Raw genomic sequence first — 25,023 nt, 5'->3', positions numbered from 1 at the left:
ACTTCAGGCTGCCAAACATTATTTATTTTACTCATCCAGTGAGTGAAACCATGTTTGTCCAAGAAGCAGCACTGAAGGATGAAAAACCTCAATGCTGACCGTTCCCAGATGCACGCGCGCACACACACACACACACACAGACCAGCTCAAACTACCGTATTTGCCGGTGTATAAGGCGACTAGGCGTATAAGACGACACCCACCCACCCCCCTTGGAGGCATGTTTTTCAGGGCCAAAAAGTCGTCTTGTACGCCGCCAAATCTGGTATAACCTGTCAGGCTACAGATGGGCTCTTCCTTGTGATCCACCAGATTCCAAACATTTTGGGCTAAGGACACACTAGTTCATGCCTTCTCCCATCCCCATTGTGTGGGCATACTCTGCAACCCAACATTGGGATTTTTTAAAAAATAAAACATTGACAAAAGCTAATGGTCATCAGCAGAATATTTATAAATATGAGTGTCCAAACAAAATTCCTCAAGCTGTATTCTTCCATTTCCAGAAAATTACATTCTTTTGAAGTTCTGCAATCTTTTCAGTTCTTTTCTTTTTCAAAATTATAACACTTTACCTTTATATGCCACCTTTTCTCCATCACTGCACTCAATGTGTTTTACAATGGGTTCCCACATATTTTCCCATACAGCTGCTGATCAGTTAGTCCATTTTAGTTTCAACAAGGTGGCTGTACTATATGCACCATGCTCCCTTGTGTGATAAGAGGGTAGCATCTCTGAAGCCATCCTTCCTCTGACCCATTTTCACTGGGAGGTGTAAAAAAGGTTTTCCTGTGTGGTTCATGGACTATTTTCATACATTCTAATGAATGTGTATAGGTTGGAAAGGAGCCCAGAGATGGGGGAAAGGCTATACTCCAAAATCCCACTGTAAGCAGGGCCATTGTTCTTCTCATCTGTGCCATGCTGCTGCTCCTCACCTCTCTCCCAACGGACATACAGACAAACCCATAGCATCTGGAAAGAACTAGATTTGCCAGGATGAAGGGACAGATTTTTTTTTTAAATGTTACGATGAGTGGACTTCTTAAATGGAATAATTTTTCTACCGCATTCATATGGCACTACATTTTGTCTTCTCACATAACTGTGCCTCAAGCTGGACTCAGCGATCCATTGGGTCCCTTCCAGCTCTGAAGTTCTAAGATTGTCATTACTATTATAACAAGAAGTGATCAAAGATTTCTCCTAAGATTTCACCTGTTCTACCCCAGAAAGCAATCATTCTGAGATATACCATTAATTCTTCTTTGAAAGTTTCATCCTTCCAGAGTACACATAATAATGAATGATGTGTTGTGGTTTCCAACTTATTGCAACCTTCATAGAGTTTTCTAGGTATAAATTACTCAGGAGTGGTTTACCATTCCCACCTTCTAGAGGCATTCTTGCCTGAGGCTAGGCACATAATCTTACCAGCCACATACATTCCAAGCAATTGAGGTTTGCTTCTTACCTTCTTAGTAGTCACTGTTGTTGTGCAGAGAACGCATGAGGAGCAAAGCAAGTTCATCCATGTAAAAACAGCTGAATTCATTATTGTAAGCCTGCTGCTTTCTAAAACTGGCCCTTCAAAGATTATCTTGCAGAAATATCTGTTCTGCATATTTCAGAACAGAGCCCCCTTCCATATGTTCCCTAGCAGTTGCTGTTGTGCAGAGAATGCAAAAGATAGTAGTTGGTGATCTGTTCAAGCTGTTAATGAACATATAACAGCAGCAGCTTCGTATTTTTCTGACATTTAAATTAGTTATAGAATTTGATGCATTTCTTGATTAAATGATGTTTTTGGTGGTGTAAACTGATCTGTCATATGTTGTCCTTCGCAACAAAGAGCCTCGTGACTGGCTTGTCCCTATATAAGTTGTCATGTGTGTGTTTTGTGATGGAGCTCTACAGTACTTTGCTTTGTCTGTCTAGTCAAAAGATCCCTTCCATATACTTGCACAATGGCCTAGTGCTGGGAATAGGAAATGGGATACAGGACCCGCAGAGATACCAGAGTGCCAGGTGTGTGGCTGGTAAAGCCCCACAGCACTCGGACTGCTTCCCATGCTGCAATTATCCTTGATATAAATTTATATTCTGCTGGCTCTGGGCCTCAAGGAGCCAATTTTAGCTTCCTGTGACTGAGAGGTTGAAAATTGGACTAATTTAGGATTTGATAGAAAACTGAAATGAGGTCACTGCATGTGAAGAAAGCAGTGGCTGGGAAAGGCCCATTTCTGTCTTGTGCTGCCTAACAGCAGGGGGGCTGAGTTTAAGGTCTCAATACCTGGTACAGGCTGGTTCCTCAAGTCCTTGGTAGGTGACGTATGAAGAGCTACCTGAATAATTTCCCAGGATGAGGGGGGGGAAGGAAGCAGGAGTCTTTGTTAATATAGATTCTCTCTCTCTCTCTCTCTCTCTCTCTCTCTCTGCAATCCCTGACCTCTTTCTCTCTGTCTCTCTTCCTCTGCTTTCTCCCTCTCCCTCTCTCTTTTTCTCTTTCTCTCTCCTCTTCACTATATAGAGAGATACAATTCCTTTGCAGTTTCAACTTTGGCATCCGCGTTTTTATTTCGATTTTAATCTTTTTGGCTGCTTCTGGTAACAGTGGCTTCCAGGCCAGGCTGGCAGCAAGTAAGGGATGCTAGAACCCTTCTGCTATGAGGCCCTGGTTTCCATGCTTCTCTGGTTAAGCTTCAGGCTGGTTTCACTTTTTGCCCAGAGCAGCCCCTACAAAGATTTAACAGCTACCGGGCCCATCTGACTGCTCTTCAGAGTGCTCTCAAATGTTCGTTCCTTGGGCAGAGGCAGAGCAGTGAATCAGTAAGACTGACAGGGCAATCAGCCAGCTGTGCACTTTTCTCCTGTCACATGTTCATCCGTCTGCTTCAGTGATTGGCCATCTCTGTGTGAGGACTGTGGCCCACCATGCCCTTCAGAGGTTCAGTGAAATCAGCCCCTCATGGTATAACTGTTATGCTTGCTTCCTCAGTCATCCTGCCATATCCTCCTGCATATGCTTTGTCATATGTCTTCCATTTCCCTTCCTGTGCACTCATTTTACATCTCTGTGTCTGGCTTTGCTTTAACTGTAAACAGGGCTGTTCGTTAATGATTTTTAAAAAAGAAGAAGAAAAGAAAAGGAAGGAAAACCATTTCTGTACTGTGGAAACAGATTCTGTGTTCCAAAAAGTATGCAAATCAGTACAAGATATGCCAACCTGTACACTTGTTGAAGTGGACACCTACCTTTCTGCAAGACAGAATTAGGGTTAAGAACAGCTTTCACATCAGTTGATTGACAAATACCACAATCTAATAGGTGTGGAAATGTGATAGGAGGTCATAATGAAGAAATAGTAAGCTGTGTGAGATATAGAAGCTGTATTCTCAGTACAACCAATGAGATTTTATTGATAATTCTGCAAATATACCCCATTTCTAAGTTAAAGAAGGTAGAAGGCTACAGCTCAGTGGCAGGGCACATGTCTTACACAAAAAAAATCACAGGTTCAGTCCTAGCCATCTCCTAGGGGTGATCTGAGATGTGAACCAAGAAAAGCCTTCAATTCAAAACTCTCTAGACCCACAATCTAGACAGTGCTGAACTAGATAGGCCAGCAAAGTGACTTGATGTAAAGCAGTCTCCCATGTTCCTACAGTATTTTCTGAAATCTAAATCCTGCCCCGAATATCAGATTCCCACCAAATTTTACAAAAATTGAACAGCCCTGGCCAAGGGTTCTTCTTGTTAATACCTGTCTGCTCCCTGCTCTCTTTTCATCTGACAGTATGATCAGCCATATCTGTTCATCTCTGACTATGGCTAAATGGATAGCTACTGTTTGCTGCATTGCGTTTTTGAATGTGTGCTCAACCATCCGCTTTGCATAGTTAGCCGTAGGCCTCTGTCATGTCTTTGGACAGCTGTCTGCACTTCATGTATTGTCTTTTTAGCCAAATGTTCTGTCCTGTGCCACAGGCTACAGATCATGCCTTCAAGGTCTCTCTCAAATGTACAGAAGTGTGACCACCAGACATTGGAGGGAATTATTATAGCATTAAGCACACATGTGCATATTAGAAGCTCAGTGTGTTTTGTGTTCCTAGAAAAACCACTTCAGAAAGGTAATTGGTAGTATATGAAGGGCAAAATGGAAGGGAAGCTTAGCCATTCTGCCTGCCATTTCCTCACTCCAGTTTGTCTTCTTGTGAGCCTATCTGCATCACATGGATGTAAAAGACAAGTATCATTTTTCCTTGATGCTCCTATAGTCTCAGTTTCTCCTTCCAAAGTGGTCATTCTAAGCAAGATATTAAATACTTGGTGTCTACCCATATAACTGTGAGTCACATGTACTTAAGTCTCTTATAGCCACTTCGAGCATTAGATTTTTTAGGAGTATACCCCAAAATATTTACAGACATGTGTATCATACAGATGAACTCACTGAGAAATGGTGCTTCGCTTTAGTTACCTACGGACTATATCCTTGCTGATAAAACTAAGTTTATTCTTCTGTAATTTGTAGAATGGTCCTGAGAAACGAAAGATCACTGTAGTTCTATAAGAGTCATAGTAAGAACACGCTGCAGCTTCTCTGAATTTATGGTTGTATGGAGGTGTCAATAATTCAGGATTGTATGTAGCCAGGCACAACTGCACCTGCAACCAGTGACATTATGTTTAAAAAAAATCTGAAAGTGTCACCTTCAGAAGGATAGGATGGAGTTTTAAGTCCAGACTCTAGGCCATTCCTCAATATGCTGTGCTTCTATGCTGTTTCTGAGGGGAGAACAAGATGTACTAGCAGTAAACATGTGTCTTCAAATAGAGGTCACATAAGACAGCCAAGAAGTAAGCTAAGTCCTTCTGTGGGGACACAGCTGCTCCAGGGGCAGTACACCGAGTCATTTCTCTGCCTTTCAGACTTTGCTCTGTATTATTTTTTTCTAATGATGCTCTGAAATTGGAATTAAATACAGACAGTAGAAAAATTACCTATGGAACCCAGAAAATTCCAGGGCTAAGAGTGCTACCGCAATTTGTACCTTGGTGTACATTCTATGATTGCCCTCTTTTTTTTTACAGACAAATGCCTATGCCTTTCACTCTACACAGTTACCAAAATGCAAATAATTGAAGCTTTCCTTGCCGTACAATGGCAAGAAAAGCAGCTGCAGCTGTATTTCTAGTTATCATATAAAAAGCAAAGAGAAGTGTGCTGCTTATATACTGCTTCATAGCACTTAAAGCATTCACTGGGTTGTTAATAATCCAATGATGGAGGCTACACATTCCATCCTGCCCTGGACCCAGTAAGCTGGGTACTCAATTTACCCACCTTGGAAAGATGTAGGGTTGAGTCAACCTCCAGCCAGCTACCTGAGCCGGGTAGAATTGAACTCAGGTCTTGAGCAAAGACTTGACTGCAGTACTCCAATTTAACCATTGCGTCCTATAACAGTATGCTTAGTTTCTAACAGTACATAAACCTATCCATAAGAAATTATAAATATACAGTAATTATATATCGTACAATTCTGTACTTTGGGGGATACAACATATATATGATAGCAACCCTACGGGGAGTGTGTGTGCATGGAACCCTAGAGCATTCCAATAGCTTGGCCATCGGTTTCTCTAACACTGTTCCCAGGACTTGTGAGAGTTCCTATTCCCGCTGCCACTTTGCTGAGATGTGCTAATTGAGATGCAGCCAATGGGGAAAGTGGTTGTTGAGCCTGCCACGTGTCACAGGCAGCAAGCAGCACAGGCACCAGGGGAAATTGCCTTCACAAAGCAACCTAATTAGTTCAAGAAAGAGGGGTTGGTGTTCTGAGTTTGCTTACCAGATAAAGATACTGAGAAGGAGGAGTTGCTTCGCTAGTGACTTCACGCTGAGACCAAGAACTGGAAAGCATCGTTGGGTCAAGAAAGCAGCCCCCCCCAAAAAAGAACAATGGCCAGCAGGCAGGAACTCAGTTCTGCTGCTAGAGAAGCAGAGGTGGAGGGGCGAACCCCTAGGACAGTTTGCTGCTTCCGAAGGTCCCTGGCAGAGAGAGTGCTGTGTTGGGGCATCTTCTCTCTAACTCTCTACTTTTCCTCCCTCCACTTTTGCCCCTTTACCTTCTTCTCCTTTTTCTCTTTCCCATCGCCCTTCACCTCCCTAAGTTTTGAGGATCCCACCATGTCCACAGCCACTACCCTTGAGTATATCCCCACCTCAGCAGGAGACCCGAAATGCCAGCGCCCACGCACCCTCTTGCGCCAGCAGAGTCTCCAACAGCCACTCAGCCAGCACCAGAAACCCAACCACAGCCAGCCCACCACCAGCCAGAGCCTGGGGCACCTGCAGTCCCACACCAGCTCCACCACCACCACCGGCAGCAACCCCCGGGGCTGTCGGAGTGGACAGTCACGGCAAGGGACTTCTGCTAGCTCCAAGCAAAGGACAGCCGGTGGCCGTAGCCGTTCCAACCCTGGGAGCTGGGACCATATGGTGGGGCAGATTCGGAACCGAGGCTTGGATATGAAGTCTTTCCTGTAAGTTTCTTTGTTCTTTTTCTCCTTCTTCTGTGTGTCGTGCATGTGTTCGTTGCTCTGTTCGGTAACTCTCCAATGCAGAGACAGGCAGCCTGCAGCTTTGAAAGCAGCAATGCAAGGAATGCAGTAAAAGTTGATGCTGTAATCCAGCCAGGGCCTTATCAAGGGCAGAGGTCAACAGATTGTGCACCTATGACACTATATGCCCTTCCTGAGAGAGAGAGAGAGAGAGAGAGAGAGAGAGAGAGAGAGAGAGAACCTTTTTTCGTTCAGATTGTATAAATTCCCCTGTTTCAGCACCAGATGCAAACCTTTGAACATGAGGAGAATGGATTTTCTGAGAAAGCCTCTCACTATTTCTCCACAAAAACATTTCTCTCTCCATTCTACTCTTCCTAGAATGATTTAAGTCATTGGTTTCTCTTCCCCACCCCCCAGCTTTCTAGTAAATATTCTCTAGCTGCAGGAGCATAAGCTCTTTCTTCTTCATTTAACAGCCATACATACAGGTCCTTTGGTTGTTGTCCCTCTCTGAAAACAATCCTTGCTGATTTCAAAAAATGTGTGTCTTGTCACACAATCGCTTTTGCCATGACACAGCCTGGAGCTGTCTTCTCTGAACTTTAAGTGCAGTGCAATTGAAATGAAGACACTTGAAGTTTTTAGCACAGCTCAGAAAAGTTGCTTATGTGAACTATAACTCCCACTATGCCCAGACACTGTGGCCATTGATTGGGGGTTGTGGGCCAAATAAGTAATTTTTTCTGACCTCTCTTGTTTAGAACATACAGGATCCGGGCTTAGCATAAGAGCTGGATTAGAGATATTTCTATTTTTTTCCCATTTTTAATAGTCCAGAGTTCTGTTGATAGATTCTTGTACATATTCTACACCAATTGAGCAACAGAGAGGCATGTGTTGGGGAGTGAGCACATCTTATCTCCAAATGTTCTATCAGAATTTTTAAATAGTGGATTAATGACCATTCTATGAGCTTTGTGGCCAAGCAGGGATTTGAACCAGCCTTGCCTACTGGATAACCCTTGTCTATTAAGCACACACACACACAAAAAGCAGCCTAAAACTCTTAAAGAAATATCCCCTCACCTTCCTTTGTATTGAGGTTTTCTTGACATTATTGCAAAGCTAACAAACCCACCTAGAAATACGTGACTTTTCCATTTACCTTTCACAAACATGGGGTTTGGTCTTCTTATCCATGCAATCTCTGCCCATCAGCCCTTCATATCCCACTTGCTGTGATCTGCACAGACAGCTTTGTCAGAGTGGTTTGAAGTGTGTGGTTTTTAATCAGCCTTAAAGTTTTTCCCTCTTGGTGACAGTTTCTAAATTCCAGGCCCCAAAGTCTAATCTGAAGCCTTTGGTGTCAGTTTTTCTAGGAATAAGAAATTGGCACTTCTTTTCTTTAGAAAGCTGCGAAGATAGTTGTGCTTTCCTTTGTCTTAGTATTAGCCATTCTTTAACCATGCTGGTGGTAACTTTTTCAATATTTATGCCTTAGGAAGTGTATTGTATTCTTCAATTGGTGGATGTTTTTCACACAGTTAGGAGTCCAGTAGTAAGAGTCTGGAAGAATAAATGCAATGAGCCAGGCACTGCCATAGGAAGGCTCAGAAGTGTCACTCACTCACTCACTCACTCACTCACTCACTCACTCACTCACTCACTCACTCACTCACTCACTCACTCACTCACTCACTCATTCATTTTGTTTATATCCTACCTTTCTCTCAATAAGAGAATTCTCAGAGGCAGCTAACAAAATATTTAAAAGGCTAACACAGCTGAAACGTATAATGTTACCCCATTAAAAATAACTAAACATATTCTCATATTTTAAAATTAACTGAACTAAAAGCCATCACAAAATATTTAGGAGCTGGTAAAAAAAACCTACCGCATCCCCCAATAAAGCCCCTTCTTTAGCAGCTAGCCATTTGCCAGAAGTCTGCCTGCTACTGCCTTAGATCATCTGCTGATATTTATTAATGAGTTTGCTATTGCTTTACCATTTACTCCATAAGGCGAAAGATATCCAACTGCAGGAATTAGGTTAACCTTGTGGTTGACAGAGCTTTAGCAGCTCCTCCAAGGCACAGGTCATGCTGGCTAGGGAGTTATAGGAACTGTAGTTCAAATATAACTTTTCCAAGGTCTTAGTTCAGGGATGTTATCATGACCCAAGCATGCCTTGTTTGAAAGCACTTGTTTATTAAATTGCAATAAGGAGAAGTAAGTCTGAATGCCACTTGAAAAGCTTGAGGCAAATAAACATTGGAGAGAACAGTCTTGCACACCTGAAAGATTGGCATGTTCTGTATGGCTTAAGCTTTCATGGACTCCTACCTACATCTTCAGATGCAGGAAGAATATTTTATACCTATTAATACTTATTAATTAGGTTACATTTAATACACCAATGAAAATATAAAAATAAACTTTTTTAAAAGGAATTATGCAGGCTGAAAAAATTTTATAATGCTGATATGTTGAGAATGTGGGAAATAAAACAGTGCACAGAAGGTTAGATACTAGTTTTCTTTGGTTCAGCAATCCATTATTAGGATCAAGAAGGCTCATTCAGAGCATCAAGCTGAGTTTCAGCATGACTCTAAATGTGCCAGAAAGCAACCAAGGATAAAGAAGGAAAAGCACTTTGTCTTCAAGGAGCAAAAGAGTTTTATCACCCTCAAATTTATCCTCTCGGCCCTTACTAGGTCCCCTCTTTTATTTTGCTGAGGATAATTTACTTCGTTCTCTTAGTTAAATGGCCTCTACATAGAATTCTTTGGTATTGTATTGACCTCACAATCTTGAACTTTGGGAAACTGATCCTGACATCTCATAGAAAACAAAAGCTTCTTGACACCTTTGTAAACAATTTGTGGTAAAAGAAGACAAGCAAGCAGGTGCCAGGAATGGGTACCGAGGGAGGTATATATCAGCAATAAAATGAATGGAGGGAAGGGTCAGTTAAGTACCTCTTTCTCTAGGAAAAGAAATATTAATGGATTTACCGAATTAATATACATACAGTAGTTTTTAAAAAATGTCTGGACCGCCCAGTAACCAAAGTTCTCTGGTCAATATACAGATAGTTGAGAGAGTATTGCTACTTTTAGAAATAATTGAAACCCACACACTCAAATAGGAAAAAGTGATCCCTAAGTGAATCTGGCCGGATAGCTCAGTGGTTTAGGTACTGTATCTGGCTGCAGAGCCAAAGTTTGGGAGTTTGATTCCTCCCTATGCCTCCTGCAAATGGAGACAGCCTGTGTGGCCTTGGGTAAGCAGCACAGTCCCAGAGCACCCACAGAAGAAGAGAATGGTAAACCACTTCTGAGTATTCTCTACCTGGAAAACCATGGGTCCCAGTGATTAATTCATTAGTGCTTGTATTAAGATTTTTATGATCATCCACTAAAAAGTGCAAGCTTCAGTGATTCATCAATGCAGTGATTATCACTAACCAATAAGGGACTTTGTGCAGGATAATTTGTAACTATACTTAGACAGCACCCATTAATATTTCCCTTGACTGAATCTTGATTTTCTAACAAATAACCATATTTGGAGACCAGAAAATATTTCTTACCAGATCTAATAAACCTTAGTACTGCTTTCAAAAATCCCATTTATTTACATTGTTTATAAGCCATTCTGCAAGAAAAGAAAATTTTCTGGGCAGCTTATCAGTTTCAAAGTAACCAAAAATATACTACAGCAAAACACAGAATTGAAAGAATAAGAGTTAAATCAGGAGCAGTATCAAACAGATACATATTTTAAAAAACAACGCAGCTGGAAATAGGATTCGTAGGTATATTGTGGTTTTAAAAGCTGGAAAAATACAATACAAGGTCTTTCTATGGTGTGGAAAGGATGTTAAGATTGGTGCCAACCCTGGTGAGGGCATTGGATACCTGGGGTGCAGCTCTACACATTTATTCTTACTCAATAAACATGTAATCTTGGCTGAGCTCACTTGGTTGGGTGTCTCAGAGCCAAACCAAAACATAAGTGCTACTGGAGTCAGAATAGTAAATACTTCCAACCATATGACGCCAAGGTGCATAGAACCCAAAGCCAACCAAGTTATTTTGAAAATCTCACAGATATCTTTACCCTCCTTGACAGCCAGGGTGGGGGTGGGGAGGTTGCAATTAAAAAAAAACAACAATCAAATTACTAACAATTTCCTGCCCTTTCAAGACATCCCAGATCAATTGCCCAAGGCTGCAGCCTCTCTCTGCCAAATGAATCTTCTGAATCTGTTTGCACTGTTGCACAGCACATCTGTTGCCTGAATATGATGCACAATAGTTTGGATTAGAATGATTGATCACCGGTGGGTCTGCTGATTTAGAAGAAGATGGCCCTATCTCTTATGTAAGATGTGGCCCATGTGACCTTTTACTTAATTGCACTTTGATGCTGAGTACTATAGGTTTTACAACATTGTCTCATTTCCTTTTGTTTTCCACAAAGACCTTCCCCCCTAGTTGCACCAGTACAGTTCCTGCCTTAAAATGGAAATCTGCTCAAATGCAGCCTTATAGAACCTTTTTTTTTTCTATTTGCATGCTTTCTAATTTATAGATGAATCTCATTTGATCTTCAGAGGATTGTGGACCTCTCTGTTTGCACAGCTTCATTTGCTTATTCTAGCCTTAATTGGTTGAAAAGAAAGTACCCACTGAATGAGAACAAGCTGATCAGCATGATTGTTGTTCTCTCTAAGGAAGCCACTGCCTTTAATATCTTTATTCCCCCCCCCAACCACAGAAAACCCATTAACGTTGGCTTCTTTTTTTAAAAAAAATCTTGTTTTTACATCACTCTTTGTTTTAATGCAAATGCTTTTATTAACTTCCCAGGGCTTGTGGGAGACTGCAATAACAAGGCTGTGTCATCCTCTCAAAAATATAGTGGAGGATTCCTTGGGTGAAAATGCTGTCTGAAGCAGTGTTCACAACTTTCTCCCTGCAACCACTCAGTTTTTGTTTAGAATTCTAAGGTAGTATAAAATCACCTAAAAGCCCGGGGGGGGGGGTTAGAGAATAAAACCAATTGACCAACTCTAGAATCCACAGTGCACCTTCGGCTGTGGAAGTAGGTGTGCCACTTACAATGTCAGTAACATATTTTACCATGCATATATTTATAAACTGACAGAAACGAAGTGGCTTCCAGGTATTTTCAGAATCTACAAATATCACCAAATAGAATGAAGTACTTCTTCTGGGTGCCCAAGGAGACCACTCTCTGTGTCTGTCCTCCTATGAAAACCATGTCCCAAATATTGGTCAGTTGCTAATTTTCCTTAGGGTTCTCTATAAAACAGAGATAAGAAAGCTGTATACTTCCAGGAGCTTGCTGAACTATAACTCCCATCATGTCTGAGCATGGGCTATGGTGGCTGGGGCTGATGGCACTTGAAATCTAGCAACATCTGGAGAGCTACTGGTTGCCCATTCCTGCCACAGGCATTCCTGCCACATTTATTCAGATATGATCCACTAAACTGAGCAAAAATGTACAAGTTTTCTGGGAGAAACAGTGTAGTCCTATAAACCATAATCTCTACAATAGTTTATTAAACATTTTCTGGGGACCTGCTTCCACTTGAGACCCTATGAAAGTGCAGATCAGAGACAATATCAGTAGTGAGAGCATCTTATCACAAAGTCACCAGATATGGACTCAGGTACTGATATGTCAGGCAGAGATGTGTGACACCTATCAGACACCTGTCCAGAAATGCGATACAACTTAAAGGACAACAAGTACCATCTAACTGTAGGCTAATAGTGCAGCTGTATCCATTCTTCTGCAGATATACAGTAGCTCTTTGTGTTATTCAGAGGCAACCGTCAGTAAGGCTGCAATGTTTTCTGACCTAGGAGTAAATTCTACTGACCTCAGTAGGACTTCCTTCTGAATAGATATGTTTAGGATTTCACTTTAAATACATTCAGGTTAGACACAGGAACTTGACGTCATATCAGAGTCAGTGTACCTCTGGATGCCTGATGCCAGGTAACAAAAGCAGGGGAGAACTGCTGTGCTCATGTCCTGCTTTTGGCTTCTCAAAAGGCATCTGGTGGGAACAGAATGCTGGACAGAATGCCTTTGGTTGGAACCAGCATGGCTCTTCTTATGCTCTTATGATTTGACAACACCAGCCTGCTTCTCCCCAGGACACAGAAGGGCAAGTTATCTAGAGGTTCTGTTTCCTTGCCTTTGTGCGTTCTTATGCATGTATGCAAAGGGCAGTATCAATAATAAAACACTGATGCCTTGTATTCTTCGTGCCGCTTGTTGTTCCCTGCATGAGTAGGTCACATTTGTCCAAACTTGCATTTTCCAAACTGTCCAGCTGGTTCACTGTAGGTGGGGAAAGATGGTGCCCTCATAAAATGAATTCTTCAACCTTAGGAGCCACTAGGTGGAATATATTGCCTGCATCTGCCTACTTGACTCATGTGGCATTTGAACTGCTATCCTTGTTGCGCAAAATATGGAAATGTCTGGCTGCATGATAACTGGAAACAAAGGTAGCTTACAAAATAGTATTTCAGCTATTTATTGCTAACATTTTCCCGGTCTCTACAGCTTATGCTGAAGTCAGTGGAGTGATCTGTAAACAATTATTGGGTTACATTGTGAAGCCCAGAAAGACAGATATCGTGAGGTGTTTGCAAAACATGCTTTTTAATCATAATACTACAGAGATGGAATCCCCCCATCTGTGTTCTCTATTCTCCATATCCACATAGTATAGGCAGCTTCCTATTACTTCAGACCTTAGGAAGGAGGTTTCCTATCCCACAGAATTTTGCACATAAGGGGAAAGAATCAAAGTCCCAGATTCTCCCTTCATAGTTTTCTGCAACAAGATTTTCACAAGGTGGAACACTGAAAATGTGACGCTCCATTTGTGTTAAGGAGGGCTGTACCATATGGTGCCACATGGGAGGGTGATACTGCGTGGCATTTTTGAAAGCATAACTTATTAGAGAGAAACCCCTTTGTCGGAAGTGGCTTTTATAGGATGATTCGTTAACTGAGAAAAAAAGGTGGGCAAGGCAGCAAAATCATGAAGTTTGCATACTCACACATGAAGAGCAGCCATTGAATTTCCCATCACTCTCCCACCAGTATACTCATGTTTCTTTCTGCCTTCATAAAGGAGGTTTCCAAGGGGAGAGCTGGGTTTTTATCTCTACCCTTAAAAAGTCAGTTCTTTTGGAGTTGACAGAACAGTTGTTCAGTTGTTCCACACAGTCAATGAGAAATTGCATCACTAGCCAAAACACTGTCTTCCTCCTGGAGGCTTTCAGATATTATCCAGCAGTGGACTATTCACAGAATTTGTCCAGGAATGAGTTTGCTTTTTTTAAATTAGGTATATATGGACCATTTTTCAGTTTGAAAGACAAACTCTCAGAGAAGGCAAACATAGCCCTGGGAGTGACTTTCCCCAGCCAACAATACTGGATAGCTCAGTAGTTTCGGTCTCTGATTGTGGAGCCAGAGTTTGGCAGTTTGAGTCCCCACTGTACCTCCTTGACAGGGGCTGGACTTGATGATCCATAGGGTCCCATAGACACACTTCTAATATTATTAATACATTTTAAAAAACAAATAAATTTTGTTTAACCACATATTATCTAGAGACAAAATGAAAACTCTACTTAGCTGTGGAATAAAACTGCTAAATATAGTAATTGATCAATAAACACCTATTCTAATGGCAAGATAACATTTTTAAAATTTTTAACCTGTACACTTAAATTTATTAATGAAAGTTTCCAAGGGGAGCACATTTCATAAATGTCAAGGAAAAAGCTCTTTCACCCATTACCATCTACCTCAGCTCTGAATATGAGACACACCAAAAAGGGTCTCTGTTGCAGATCTTAGATTCAGAGACACTTTTTTGTACACCAATTTTTCCACATGCATTACATTGGAAAGTGGTTCACCACAGAGCATGACAGGCACACAAAACAGTGCATCACTAGCAGCCACAGCCACATACCAAACAATTCAAAACACTTTTGTAGGAACATAAATACCAGAACTTGGAAACATAGCTGCCTGGGGAATTCTGGGGGTTGTAACCAAAAAAAGGTAACACTTCCAGTTTCTGAGAAATATGTAGTGAGTAGAGATTGGCATAAACCAGAAAAATGATGACTCAGGCTGGTTCGCGATTTATGGCCAACCATGAACTCCCATGAACCCCTAGAAACAAACCATGACCACCATCACCCGTTATAATCTAGGTCAAAATGGAAAATCAAAAGATGGGAATGATACGGCCTGGCTGTGAATGAAGCCTTGGACATTTTGTTCCATTGGCCACTCCTTTTTACCAAGTGCACTGAAAAATGAGAAAAAGGAATCAGCATGCTCAGGGAAGCCAAATTTTTTTTTGAAGTACACAGATTTACTAAAGAAAGAAAGACAAAAGCACCCCAAAGAAAGCTTAAGTGGGATCAGTGACCATGGAAGAATGTAGGTCTGTTCCAGTAGGAAACAGAATTTTTGGAAGTAAATAAAGGAGAATCCTGATAAATGTTCATAGAACCATGTTCTATGGTTAGAAATGAAAAATGCTAGTCACAACGCAATACAAACCACTCATTGTTCTCCCTCTCTGCATACATGTTTCTTGACTTCTGTGCCATGTATTCCTTTAGACTTTGCTAGCTGGGGTTAAAAAATGGATTTCATTCTTAGTTTATTGATAAGCATTGTCTCCTAATCATAGGGGGCTTGTGCACAGTGAGCATTCAGACTTGTCTACACAGGATCATTTGGAATGAGCTGGTGTAGGCTAAATGGAGTTGTTTCACTAGAAGGCCAGTATGCCCTTTGGTGTGATCCTTGCATCCAGATAGTATGTTGTTTTGTTTAGTCATTAAGTTGTGTCCGACTCTTCATGACCCGATGGACCAGAGCAGACCAGGTCCTCCTGTCTTCCACTGCCTCCCGGAGTTGGGTCAAATTCATGTTGGTCGCTTCGATGACACTGTCTAACCATCTCGTCCTCTGTCATCCCCATCTCCTCTTGCCTTCACATTTTCCCAACATCAGGGTCTTTTCCAGGGAGTGTTCTTGTCTCATGGGATGGCCAAAGTATTCGAGCCTCAGCTTCCAGTGAGCACTCAGGGTTGATTTCCTTCAGAATGGATAGGTTTGTTCTCCTTGCAGTCCACTGGACTCTCAAGAGACTCCTCCAGCACCACAGTTCAAAAGCATCAATTCTTCAGCGGTCGGCCTTCTTTATGATCCAGCTCTCACTTCCATACATCGCTACTGGAAAAACCATAGCTTTGACTATGCGGACCTTTGTTGGCAAGGTGATGGCTCTGCTTTTTAAGATGCTGTCTAGGTTTGTCATTGCTTTCCTCCCAAGAAGCAGGTGTCTTTTAATTTCGTGGCTGCTGTCACCATCTGGAGTGATCATGGAGCCCAAGAAAATAAAATCTGTCATTGCCTCCATACCTTCCCCTTCTATTTGTCAGGAGGCAATGGGTCCAGTGGCCATGATTTTAGTTTTTTTATGTTGAGCTTCAGACCATTATTTTCGACTCTCCTCTTTCACCCTCATGAAGAGGTTCTTTAGTTCCTCCTCACTTTCTGCCATCAGAGTGGTATCATCTGCATATCTGAGGTTGTTGATATGGATTCTGGCAATCTTAATTCCGGCTTGGGATTCATCCAGGCCAGCCTTTCGCATGATGTATTCTGCATATAAATAAGAAGGGGGACAATATACAGCCTTGTTGCATTCCTTTCCCAATTTTGAACCGATCAGTTGTTCCATATCCAGTTCTAACTGTTGCTTCCTGTCCCACACATAGATTTCTCAGGAGATAGATAAGGTGGTCAGGCACTCCCATTTCTTTAAGGATTTGCCATAGTTTGCTGTGGTCCACACAGCCAAAGGCTTTTGGGTAGTCAATGAAGCAGAAGGAGATGTTTTTCTGGAACTCTTTGGTTTTCTCCATAACCCAGCACATGTTAGCAATTTGGTCTCTAGTTCCTCTGTACCAGCTTGTACTAGTTCTCAGTCCACATACTGCTGAAGCCTACCTTGTAGGATTTTGAGCATAACCTTACTAGCGTGTGAAATGAGTGCAATTGTACAGTAGTTGGAACATTCTTTGGCACTACCCTTCTTTGGGATTGGGATGTAGACTGATCTTTTCTAATCTTCTGGCCATTGCTGAGTTTTCCAAACTTGCTGGCATATTGAGTGTAGCACCTTAAAAGTGTCATCTTTTAAGATTTTAAATACAGGTAGTTCGACTGGGATGACATCACCTCCACTGGCCTTGTTGTTAGCCATGTTTTCTAAAGCCCACTTGACTTCACTCTCCGGGATGTCTGGCTCAAGGTCAGCAGCAACACTATCTGAGTTGTCTGGGACATCCAAATCTTTCTGTTATAATTCCTCTGTGCATTCTTGCCACCGCTTCTTGATGTCTTCTGTTTCTCTTAAGTCCCTACCATTTTGTCCTTTATTATGTCCATCTTTGCACAAAATGTTCCTTTAATACAGTGGTGCCTCGCTTAGCAACGTTAATTCGTTCCAGCGAAATCGCTGTAGAGTGAAAATGTCATAAAGCGAAATAAAAAAGCCAATTGAAACGCATTGAACACCGTTCAATGCGTTCCAATGGGCTAAAAAACTCACCGTCCAGTGAAGATCCTCCATTGGGGTGTCCATTTTCGGTGCCTGTAGAGTGAGGAATCCGTCCAAAAACACAGCGGGGAGCCATTTTGAGCACCCAGCAGCCATTTTGAAAACCCAGCGATCAGCTGTTTTGATCATCGTAATGCAAACAATCGGTTCCCGAAGCAGGGAACCGATCTTCGCAAAGCGAAAAAAAACCATTTAAAACATCGTTTTTCAATCGCAATTGCGATCGCAAAAATATCATCGTGAAGCAAATTCGTCGTTATACTGAGTAATCGTTAAGCGGGGCACGACTGTATCTCCAATTATCTTGAACAGATCTCTGTTTTTTCCCTTTCTATTATTTTCCTCTGTTTCTTTGCACTGTTCATTTAAGAAGGCCCTCTTGTCTCTCCTTGCTATTCTTTGGAAGTCTGCATTCCATTTTCTGTAATTTTCCCTATCTCCCTTGCATTTTGCTTCCCTTCTCCTCTCTGCTATTTCTAAGGCCTCGTTGGACAGCCACTTTGCTTTCTTGCATTTCCTTTTCTTTGGGATGGTTTTCATTGCTGCCTCCTGTACAATGTTACATACCTCCATCCATAGTTCTTCAGGCACCCTGTCCACCAAATCAAGTTCCTTAAATCTGTTCTTCACTTCCACTGTGTATTCATAAGGAATTTGGTTTAGATTATATCTGACTAGCCCAGTGGTTTTTCCTACCTTCTTCATTTAATGCTTGAATCTTGCTATAAGAAGCTGATGATCAGAGCCACAATCAGCTCCAGCTCTTGTTTTTGCTGACTGTATAGAGCTTCTCCATCTTTGGCTGCAGAGAACTTAATCAATCTGATTTCAGTATTGCCCATCTGGTGATGTCCATGTGTAGAGTCACCTCTTGTGTTGTTAGAATACTCACCTTAAACAGGCCTATTTGGGCTGCCTGTCTGTTGAAAACAAGAGGAAAATGTAGAGGAATTTTTTTTTTATTTGGCTATATACTGTCTGTTATGTTGCCTGTATAATATGTGTTAGTTTGCTAAGTCAAAAATCCCCTTCTTTGCCCCCTTCTGTCTCCTCCACTTCTGGGAGGAACTATTCAAATGTTCTTTTATTTTTTTAAAGTGATGCAGCAACTCAGCACTGCCATAGTACAGTTTTGATTCTGGGTGTTTTTTTTTAATTACTTCCTGTGACCCTCCAGAGAGCAGAGGAAGTGTTTAATTTGCCAATTTCATGAAGTGGCCAAGCTCTCTTCTTCAGCTTCTTCATGATGCTGGCTAATTGAGAGCTGCAGGCTTGCTTTGGTTCATTTCCAGTGATGACACACACTGTTAATGAACAAAAATGGAGCAATCCTACCTCTAACCAAAAATGTAGAAGCTCCTGATAGGTACCCAGAAAGGTGTGAGTAGGAATGTTCTGGGTACAGGCTGGTTCACTCCAGCAATTACATCATGAGATTGCTGAAGTGAAACAGCCTGTCTGCGCAGCTGACCAAACAGTGGCACAAATGCCCATCTGATTGCCCTATCAGTTTAACTTTCTTTACACATATTACACCAGGGATGAAACTAGTATCAACACAAACTAGTGTTATGGTCTGCTTGTGAGACATCTTTCTATTTCAGGGAAGAAGAAGAAAAATGATGATGATGATACACCTGTCCTGATATATTTGGTTGCCACATGCTGTTCGACTTGTCACAATTACAGCTCCTTTCTTATTTTCTAAACCACATGCTTATCTGGTCTCCCACACATGCAACTCAGCTAGTTCAAATTTAATCACACAGAGTCCCTGCCCAGAACTTTCCTCACCACCTTTTCCAGTCAGATAAGCGCACCGACCCATTCTGAATGTAAAAGGGTTCACAAGGCGTGATAAGTGCATGCACGTCAGAGAGCAGATACATCACACTTTGTGGCGAGAGGCATGGCACTTGAACTGGGGTCGTGGCCCTGTTTGTTGTTTGCACCACACTGAACAGCCAGGGGCATGTAGCACAGCTGTCTGCCAACAGAGGCCAAAAGCTTTTCTTCCTTAGAACTGGAAATCTTTCAGCCCTCACTAGAGGTGAGCTTTTAAATTAGAAGTGGCATGGATTTGCAAAGCCCATGTCTCAAAGTGATCACCTATATCCTGCAGTAGGGATTTCACTCCAGTGTAACATTATTGCTTGGTATGCTTTGGGTGTGGTAATAACATTAAATTCACTCCAAAGACTTGAATAGGTTTTCTTCCCATTGCATCTCTGCAACCAAGGAATGGATGGGAAAATATGGAGTGCTTTTGGGAAACTGCTGAACTAAAACTAGTAACAATCATTGTCAACATGCTATATAAATTAATTCCTCAGGGGATGCTTCTTGTTCAGTACTAGTCCTCTTTCAAATCTGGCATTAGGTAAATGCCCTGACCCACTAAGCCTCCTACTAACAAAACAGAACTTAAGCACCATTCAGTATACATCTCAATGCATACATGCTCATGCTCGCTCACACGCATGCGCGCACACACACACGAACACGCACGCGCGCACACACACACACACACACACACACACACACACACACACACACACACACACACACAGAGAGAGTTGTCAATTACCATGGGGTTCCAATAGCTTTCACTTTTAGTAGTAAATCAGTCCTCTCCTGCTGCAAAACTACCCTACTTACAGCTGCTGAGAACCTCACTCCCTATAATGGATGTCAGTAACAACTATCTAGCAGGCTAACACTAGTGAACTGCATCATTTGTGCAACACATCCATTTCAAGCCAACCATTTTACCCACCATTCCTCCTGCAATCAGCTTTGGTTTTTGGGCATGATCATCATTAACAATCACCAGCTAAAAGATCATTAACATCCATGTCTTGTTGTCCCTAAAATTTTCACCATTGTTAAGTCCTTACTACAGTTTATGAAAGGTTCACAGATAGTGCTCGTAATGGTAGTGATGTTTCCAGTCTTTTTTTGCCTTTTGTATCAAGCTTTAGATACTCTTTGTCTTCCATGTCTGCTCCTCTTCATTGTTTGCAAACAGCAGCATCCATGAGCAGTGCCTCTGTATAATATTTGGTAGCACAGTGGAAAGGAGAGGTTGCCCACATAGCGTTCTTTTCGTGTTAGGCATCCACAATCTCTGTTTTTGTAACAATGATCTGTTTTGAGATTCATGTTTGTGTGAAGTGTTTATAAATCAAGGAGTCAGATCACGTAGCTATCCTACACAGAAAGAAGCCACTCGGTGGCAATGTTGCTTTCTCTCCAAGACTTTTATCAATCTGGACATGCCAAAGACACAATCTTAGATGGTTCCCTTCCAGGTATCTTTGTGATCCCCTCCTCCCTGTTTTTACTGCTCTCTGAATCCTGTCCAGGAATTTAGTGTGTATTTTTTTGCCACTGATAAATATTCTAATCTCTTTTCATTGTGGTTATAGTATAGTATTTGTTTTCCTGCCAGTTTAATTTCTTATGCTTTCTTCTCTTTTTTTCTCTTTCCTGTCTGTCTGTCTGTCTCCTTTATCTGCGTCCTGCTCAATGAACTTGGGGCCTCATCACTCCCCTGGCTGGATCACCTCTGGACAGGGAAGGCCGTATGGTGGTGCTATCCCTTGTTTTGGGGCTCTCAGAACAGGACGACTTTGCCAATATACCTGATCTACAAACCACTGGGAACCAGCAGAACCAGAACTCTCAGGGGGACAAGAGGTATGAGTAGGAGACAGGGGTTCTCAGATGCAGCAGCAAACAGCAGGATGACATAAAGCCTTGTGAAGAGGCTTCCATCAGGGCTCAGGAGAGTGGAAGGCTGTGCAAGAAATCGAGAAGCCCCAGGGGTGGGCCGAGTGACGCTTCTAAGCCAGTCTACGTGGTCTTTTTCTGCTGATTTGGGATCCTCATTTCTGCTTGGTTGCCCAGTTTTTCTTAATGAAAAGAGTTGGGATCTCACAGTCATGTCTTCCCCAAGTTCTTACTCTGGTGGGAATATATCCTTAAATAAGCCCAGACCATTGTACATCTTAAATTTCCTTTTTTTTTTTGTCCCTTTCCAGCCATGAGCTTACATACATGGTGAGTATGTGTGCCCTGTTAGAAGAATTGAATTTACCCTGGGTAGGGGGAGATGACATTGAGTCCTCCTGATTTGTAAAGGGTCTCTCTGGCCTTGTTTTCCATCTTGCTAATAGTGCAGTCCTCTTAATATTTGCTCAGAAGTAAGTCATATTGAGTTTGACGGGGCTTCCTCCTAGGAAATATGCTTAGGATTGCAGCTGAAGGCATCTGTTTCATGTGCATCTGTACCCCACTATGGAACATAATACTAGGAGTAAATATAAATAAGTTTCCCTCCCTGCAGTACAACCTATGATATTGAAGCAGCCAAGAGGTATTCCTATTCCATGTGTTTAGCACATAGTTAACTGCTGTGCCATGCAAACAGAGGGAGGGTAAATATGCTCAGATGCTTTCCATATGTGAAAATAGTGAATTCTGAGTTTTGCTCTTTAAAGAGCTATAGCAAAAACCTGTTAAACTAGTTCCCAATGAACATGGTCTCTTTCTGCTGAGACATATATGATGGTAGTTGTAGGCTAACAAATTTAGGGGGTTCCAGACGTTGTTGATCTCTGCAGATTAAGAATAATACCCCCATTTCTTTCTCTTCTGTTGCTGTCCGGGGAAATTCTCTTGGAGGACAGAATCTAACAGGGGCATCTTGTGTGACTCACAGAAAAGACACTGGAATGGGAACTGCCTAGCTGGAGGCAGAGCCCTCAAACTGTTCCTTGTGTATGTGTCAGATTCCATCTCCTGAAGAAAGAATGTGTGAAGAAGCAGATTTCACATGATCAGTGCATTAATTAACTGGCAGTATTCTCGCCTTCTCGCTATTTTTAACTTGCTGTGGTGGCTATGTTGCGCTACATATTTTAGCACCTCCATTTGATTGTCCAGTTGCACAGTTAGGCCTTTTCAACCTGTAGTTTTAAGTAGTAGCAGGAGGGTCTCAAGTTCCTCCAGGCCAGTAAGCAAAGGAGTCCTGTTCACTAAAATGTGTCCATTACATACACCACCCGCTTGTCTGCCCCTACAGCGTAGGACCTACACCATCAGGCCAGGCCAGTCAGAGGTTGGTGCAACCTCTCTGTGTGTTGTTACAGCTTAAGTTTCAATCACAGGAATGCTTGCATATGTTCACTGCTTCCATCATATGATGGCCCACCCCCACTCACATTCTAAGACAGAAAGAGATGGGTTAAGGGACACGGTGTAAGTAGTAAACGACCATTTTCAAGGTTTGGGTGTAAAGACCATTTCTCAGTTCACCACGTAAGCAGGTTGACCCACTGGGGAAGAGATGTGTTTTCGTAAAGTTCCATGAGAAATGAGAATAACTGTAGGGAGTGATGGCTTTTGGTCTTGCCTGAAGCAGATTGTTTAGATTCTTCTCACCTTTCTTGTGGACTCTGTCCCTTGCTGTGCATGGGTATGGAAGTATCAGGTGGCAGTAAAGATTATTTTCCCAAACTGTCAAGCACCTTGTAGCTTCCATATAGCTGTAATGAGAGAGAGATGAAAGAGCAAATTGCTCAGGGCACGTTATTAAATTGTGTTATTTGGCTGGTTTTTCATGTTGGGTTTTCTTTTTCTTTTTTAAGTTTAGGCATCCCTTTGAAAAGAGTGGACATTGTGGACATGACACCCACTAGATACCAGACTGAGCTTGTATCAGATTTCCTATATGTGTGTTGGGAACTGTGTTCTTACCCAGCTGTGTGTCCACTTGTTATGATTCGTCTTTATTTAGGAACTCTTTTGCCACCAGTCAAACTATAAATATTTGAAGGCAACTTACAGTTAATGGCATATTTATGATCAGTCTTTAAAACCTTTAATGAAAAGAGCAGTGTACAACAATTTGTCAAGCCAATAAAAATCAGAGCCCAATAAAAACAAAGAAAAATGAATTTCTACACAGAACATAAACTGAATTTTTTTAATGACTTGAGCAACCTTTAATGGCTTCAGCAGCTTTCATAACTCCAGCACCAGAGGCATAGAAATTGATATGGTTTAGTGGTTTGCTAACATTAGGTAAAAATGCTTTGATTTGCATTTTTCCTTCTATGAAGGTATACAGTATTCAGGAAATAAGGAGCGATGCAATAACCACCTAAATGTTCCCTGCAAGGTACCAACATCCATATGGGAAGATTATACCTTGTAATAGCTAAGAAGAAAGGAAGAAATGTCAAAGGAAAAAAGACTGCAGATCAGTCCCAAGTCCTGCTATTTACTTATTTATTTTACTAAATCCAATGCAATTCAGAATACAGATTCCTTCTTCAGGAGACTTTAAAATTAAGGGCTTGTCTAACAGTAGCCCAGAGTTACAACTATCTATTGTAGCCATTTGGGACAGGTACCCTTACCATATTGTTAAAATACCACCAAGAAGGTAAGGAACCTTGGAGGATGAATCCAACTTTACATGGCGATCCTAACTAGTCAAGAAAGCCAAAGACTGACTGAACTGAAACAAGAGTACTTAAAGTGATGCTGAGTCCAAATCCCACCAAACATGGAGATGTTGGAGGCTATTTAGGCCTCCAACATCTCCTTGCCTTGACCTGACTCTGTGACAGCATTGTGGCCATGTTCCTGAGCTGAAGGAGGTTTGGATCTCTGGAGTATCTTGGCTTCTACCCCCCACTCTGTCCCTTCTTCGCTCCTTTTCAGCTCTTCTGCCAGTGGATCACTCTATCAGCATATTTCTGAGGTCAACTAGCAAAAAAGGATTCTGCCAGCAGGAAAGCATCTCTGCTGGTAGAAAACATTTGTACCAGCGAGAGTGGTTGTGTTTGTCAACAACACATCCTTGATTTAGGACTGTAGTGTGAAATTTGCCCACTCTTTGCCTTGCCACTAATGGAGCAGTAGTGATCATCTCCACTCATAGCATGCTCCTGATATAGAGCAGCTATGCTAACAGCTGGTATAAATAAATAAATAAATAAATAAATAAATAAATAAATAAATAAATAAATAAATAAATAAATAAATAAATAAATAAATAAATAAATAAATAAATAAATAAATAAATATTAAAAACTTAAATATATAACACGTGGCCCTTTTGATTGCATCTTCTAGGGTAAGTTGATTGCATGAGGAGTAATCCATATTTCACACTGGTTGTAGCTTGAATTCCTGAAACTTAAATTGTAGGATGCTATGAAATAGACTTGTGGCTGGATTTTCATACACCCTGCTCCCAAATCCCAGTTTGGGAAATATACACACTGCCCTGTTCTTCACACTACTAAACAATGTTTCACTTCTTTTTTTAAAAAAAGTAAATTGTATGATATTATTGTTGTGGTTCAGTCATATGGTTAAGCAGTGATGTCGTTGCTTTGCTGTGTGCCCAGATCTGTAGATTATAAACCTATTTGGTCTGTTATGTGAATGGACCTTTACTTGCACCAGGAGTAACAAGGCTAAGTAAAAATTGTTTTCCTAGTATAATTTGTAAGGGGTAGGAGTGCTGCCAGCTTAGTCTGGAATATCTTCTAATGTTGAATTAAAAACATAGACATCCCAATAATCATAAAAGCAAATGACTTATTATGGTGCCATAAGCTATCAGAATAGAGTGCAAACAAGGAAAACCTATCCCAGTCCAAAATGATGCACAGATACGGTCTTTTTGCAGAAGAATGTTAGAATATAT

At 41.5% G+C, this 25,023-nt stretch overlaps 1 protein-coding gene across 9 annotated transcripts in view; it reads left to right on the top strand.

Annotated features, from left to right (window-relative positions):
• The window catches only part of SYT7 (synaptotagmin 7), a 295,759-nt gene that overhangs the window by 197,135 nt on the left and 73,601 nt on the right, over positions 1-25,023 (top strand). For 3 of the 9 annotated variants that reach the window (XM_072985520.2, XM_072985523.2, XM_072985524.2), the window contains 2 exons: positions 6,185-6,556; positions 20,874-20,996. The exons of 3 other annotated variants lie outside the window; for them this stretch is intronic. In XM_072985520.2, coding sequence (XP_072841621.2) covers positions 6,185-6,556; positions 20,874-20,996 — 495 coding nt within the window. The remainder of the gene's footprint in view (positions 1-6,184; positions 6,557-20,873; positions 20,997-25,023) is intronic. 3 more of the 9 variants (XM_078383577.1, XM_078383578.1, XM_072985521.2) reach the window with 2 other exon arrangements.

This window comes from Pogona vitticeps, chromosome 1 (genome assembly GCF_051106095.1).
Source record: "Pogona vitticeps strain Pit_001003342236 chromosome 1, PviZW2.1, whole genome shotgun sequence".
Classification (NCBI taxonomy): Eukaryota; Metazoa; Chordata; class Lepidosauria; order Squamata; family Agamidae; genus Pogona; species Pogona vitticeps.
The sequence above is the reverse complement of the archived record's forward strand: the minus strand, read 5'-3'. Positions and strand labels throughout refer to the sequence as shown.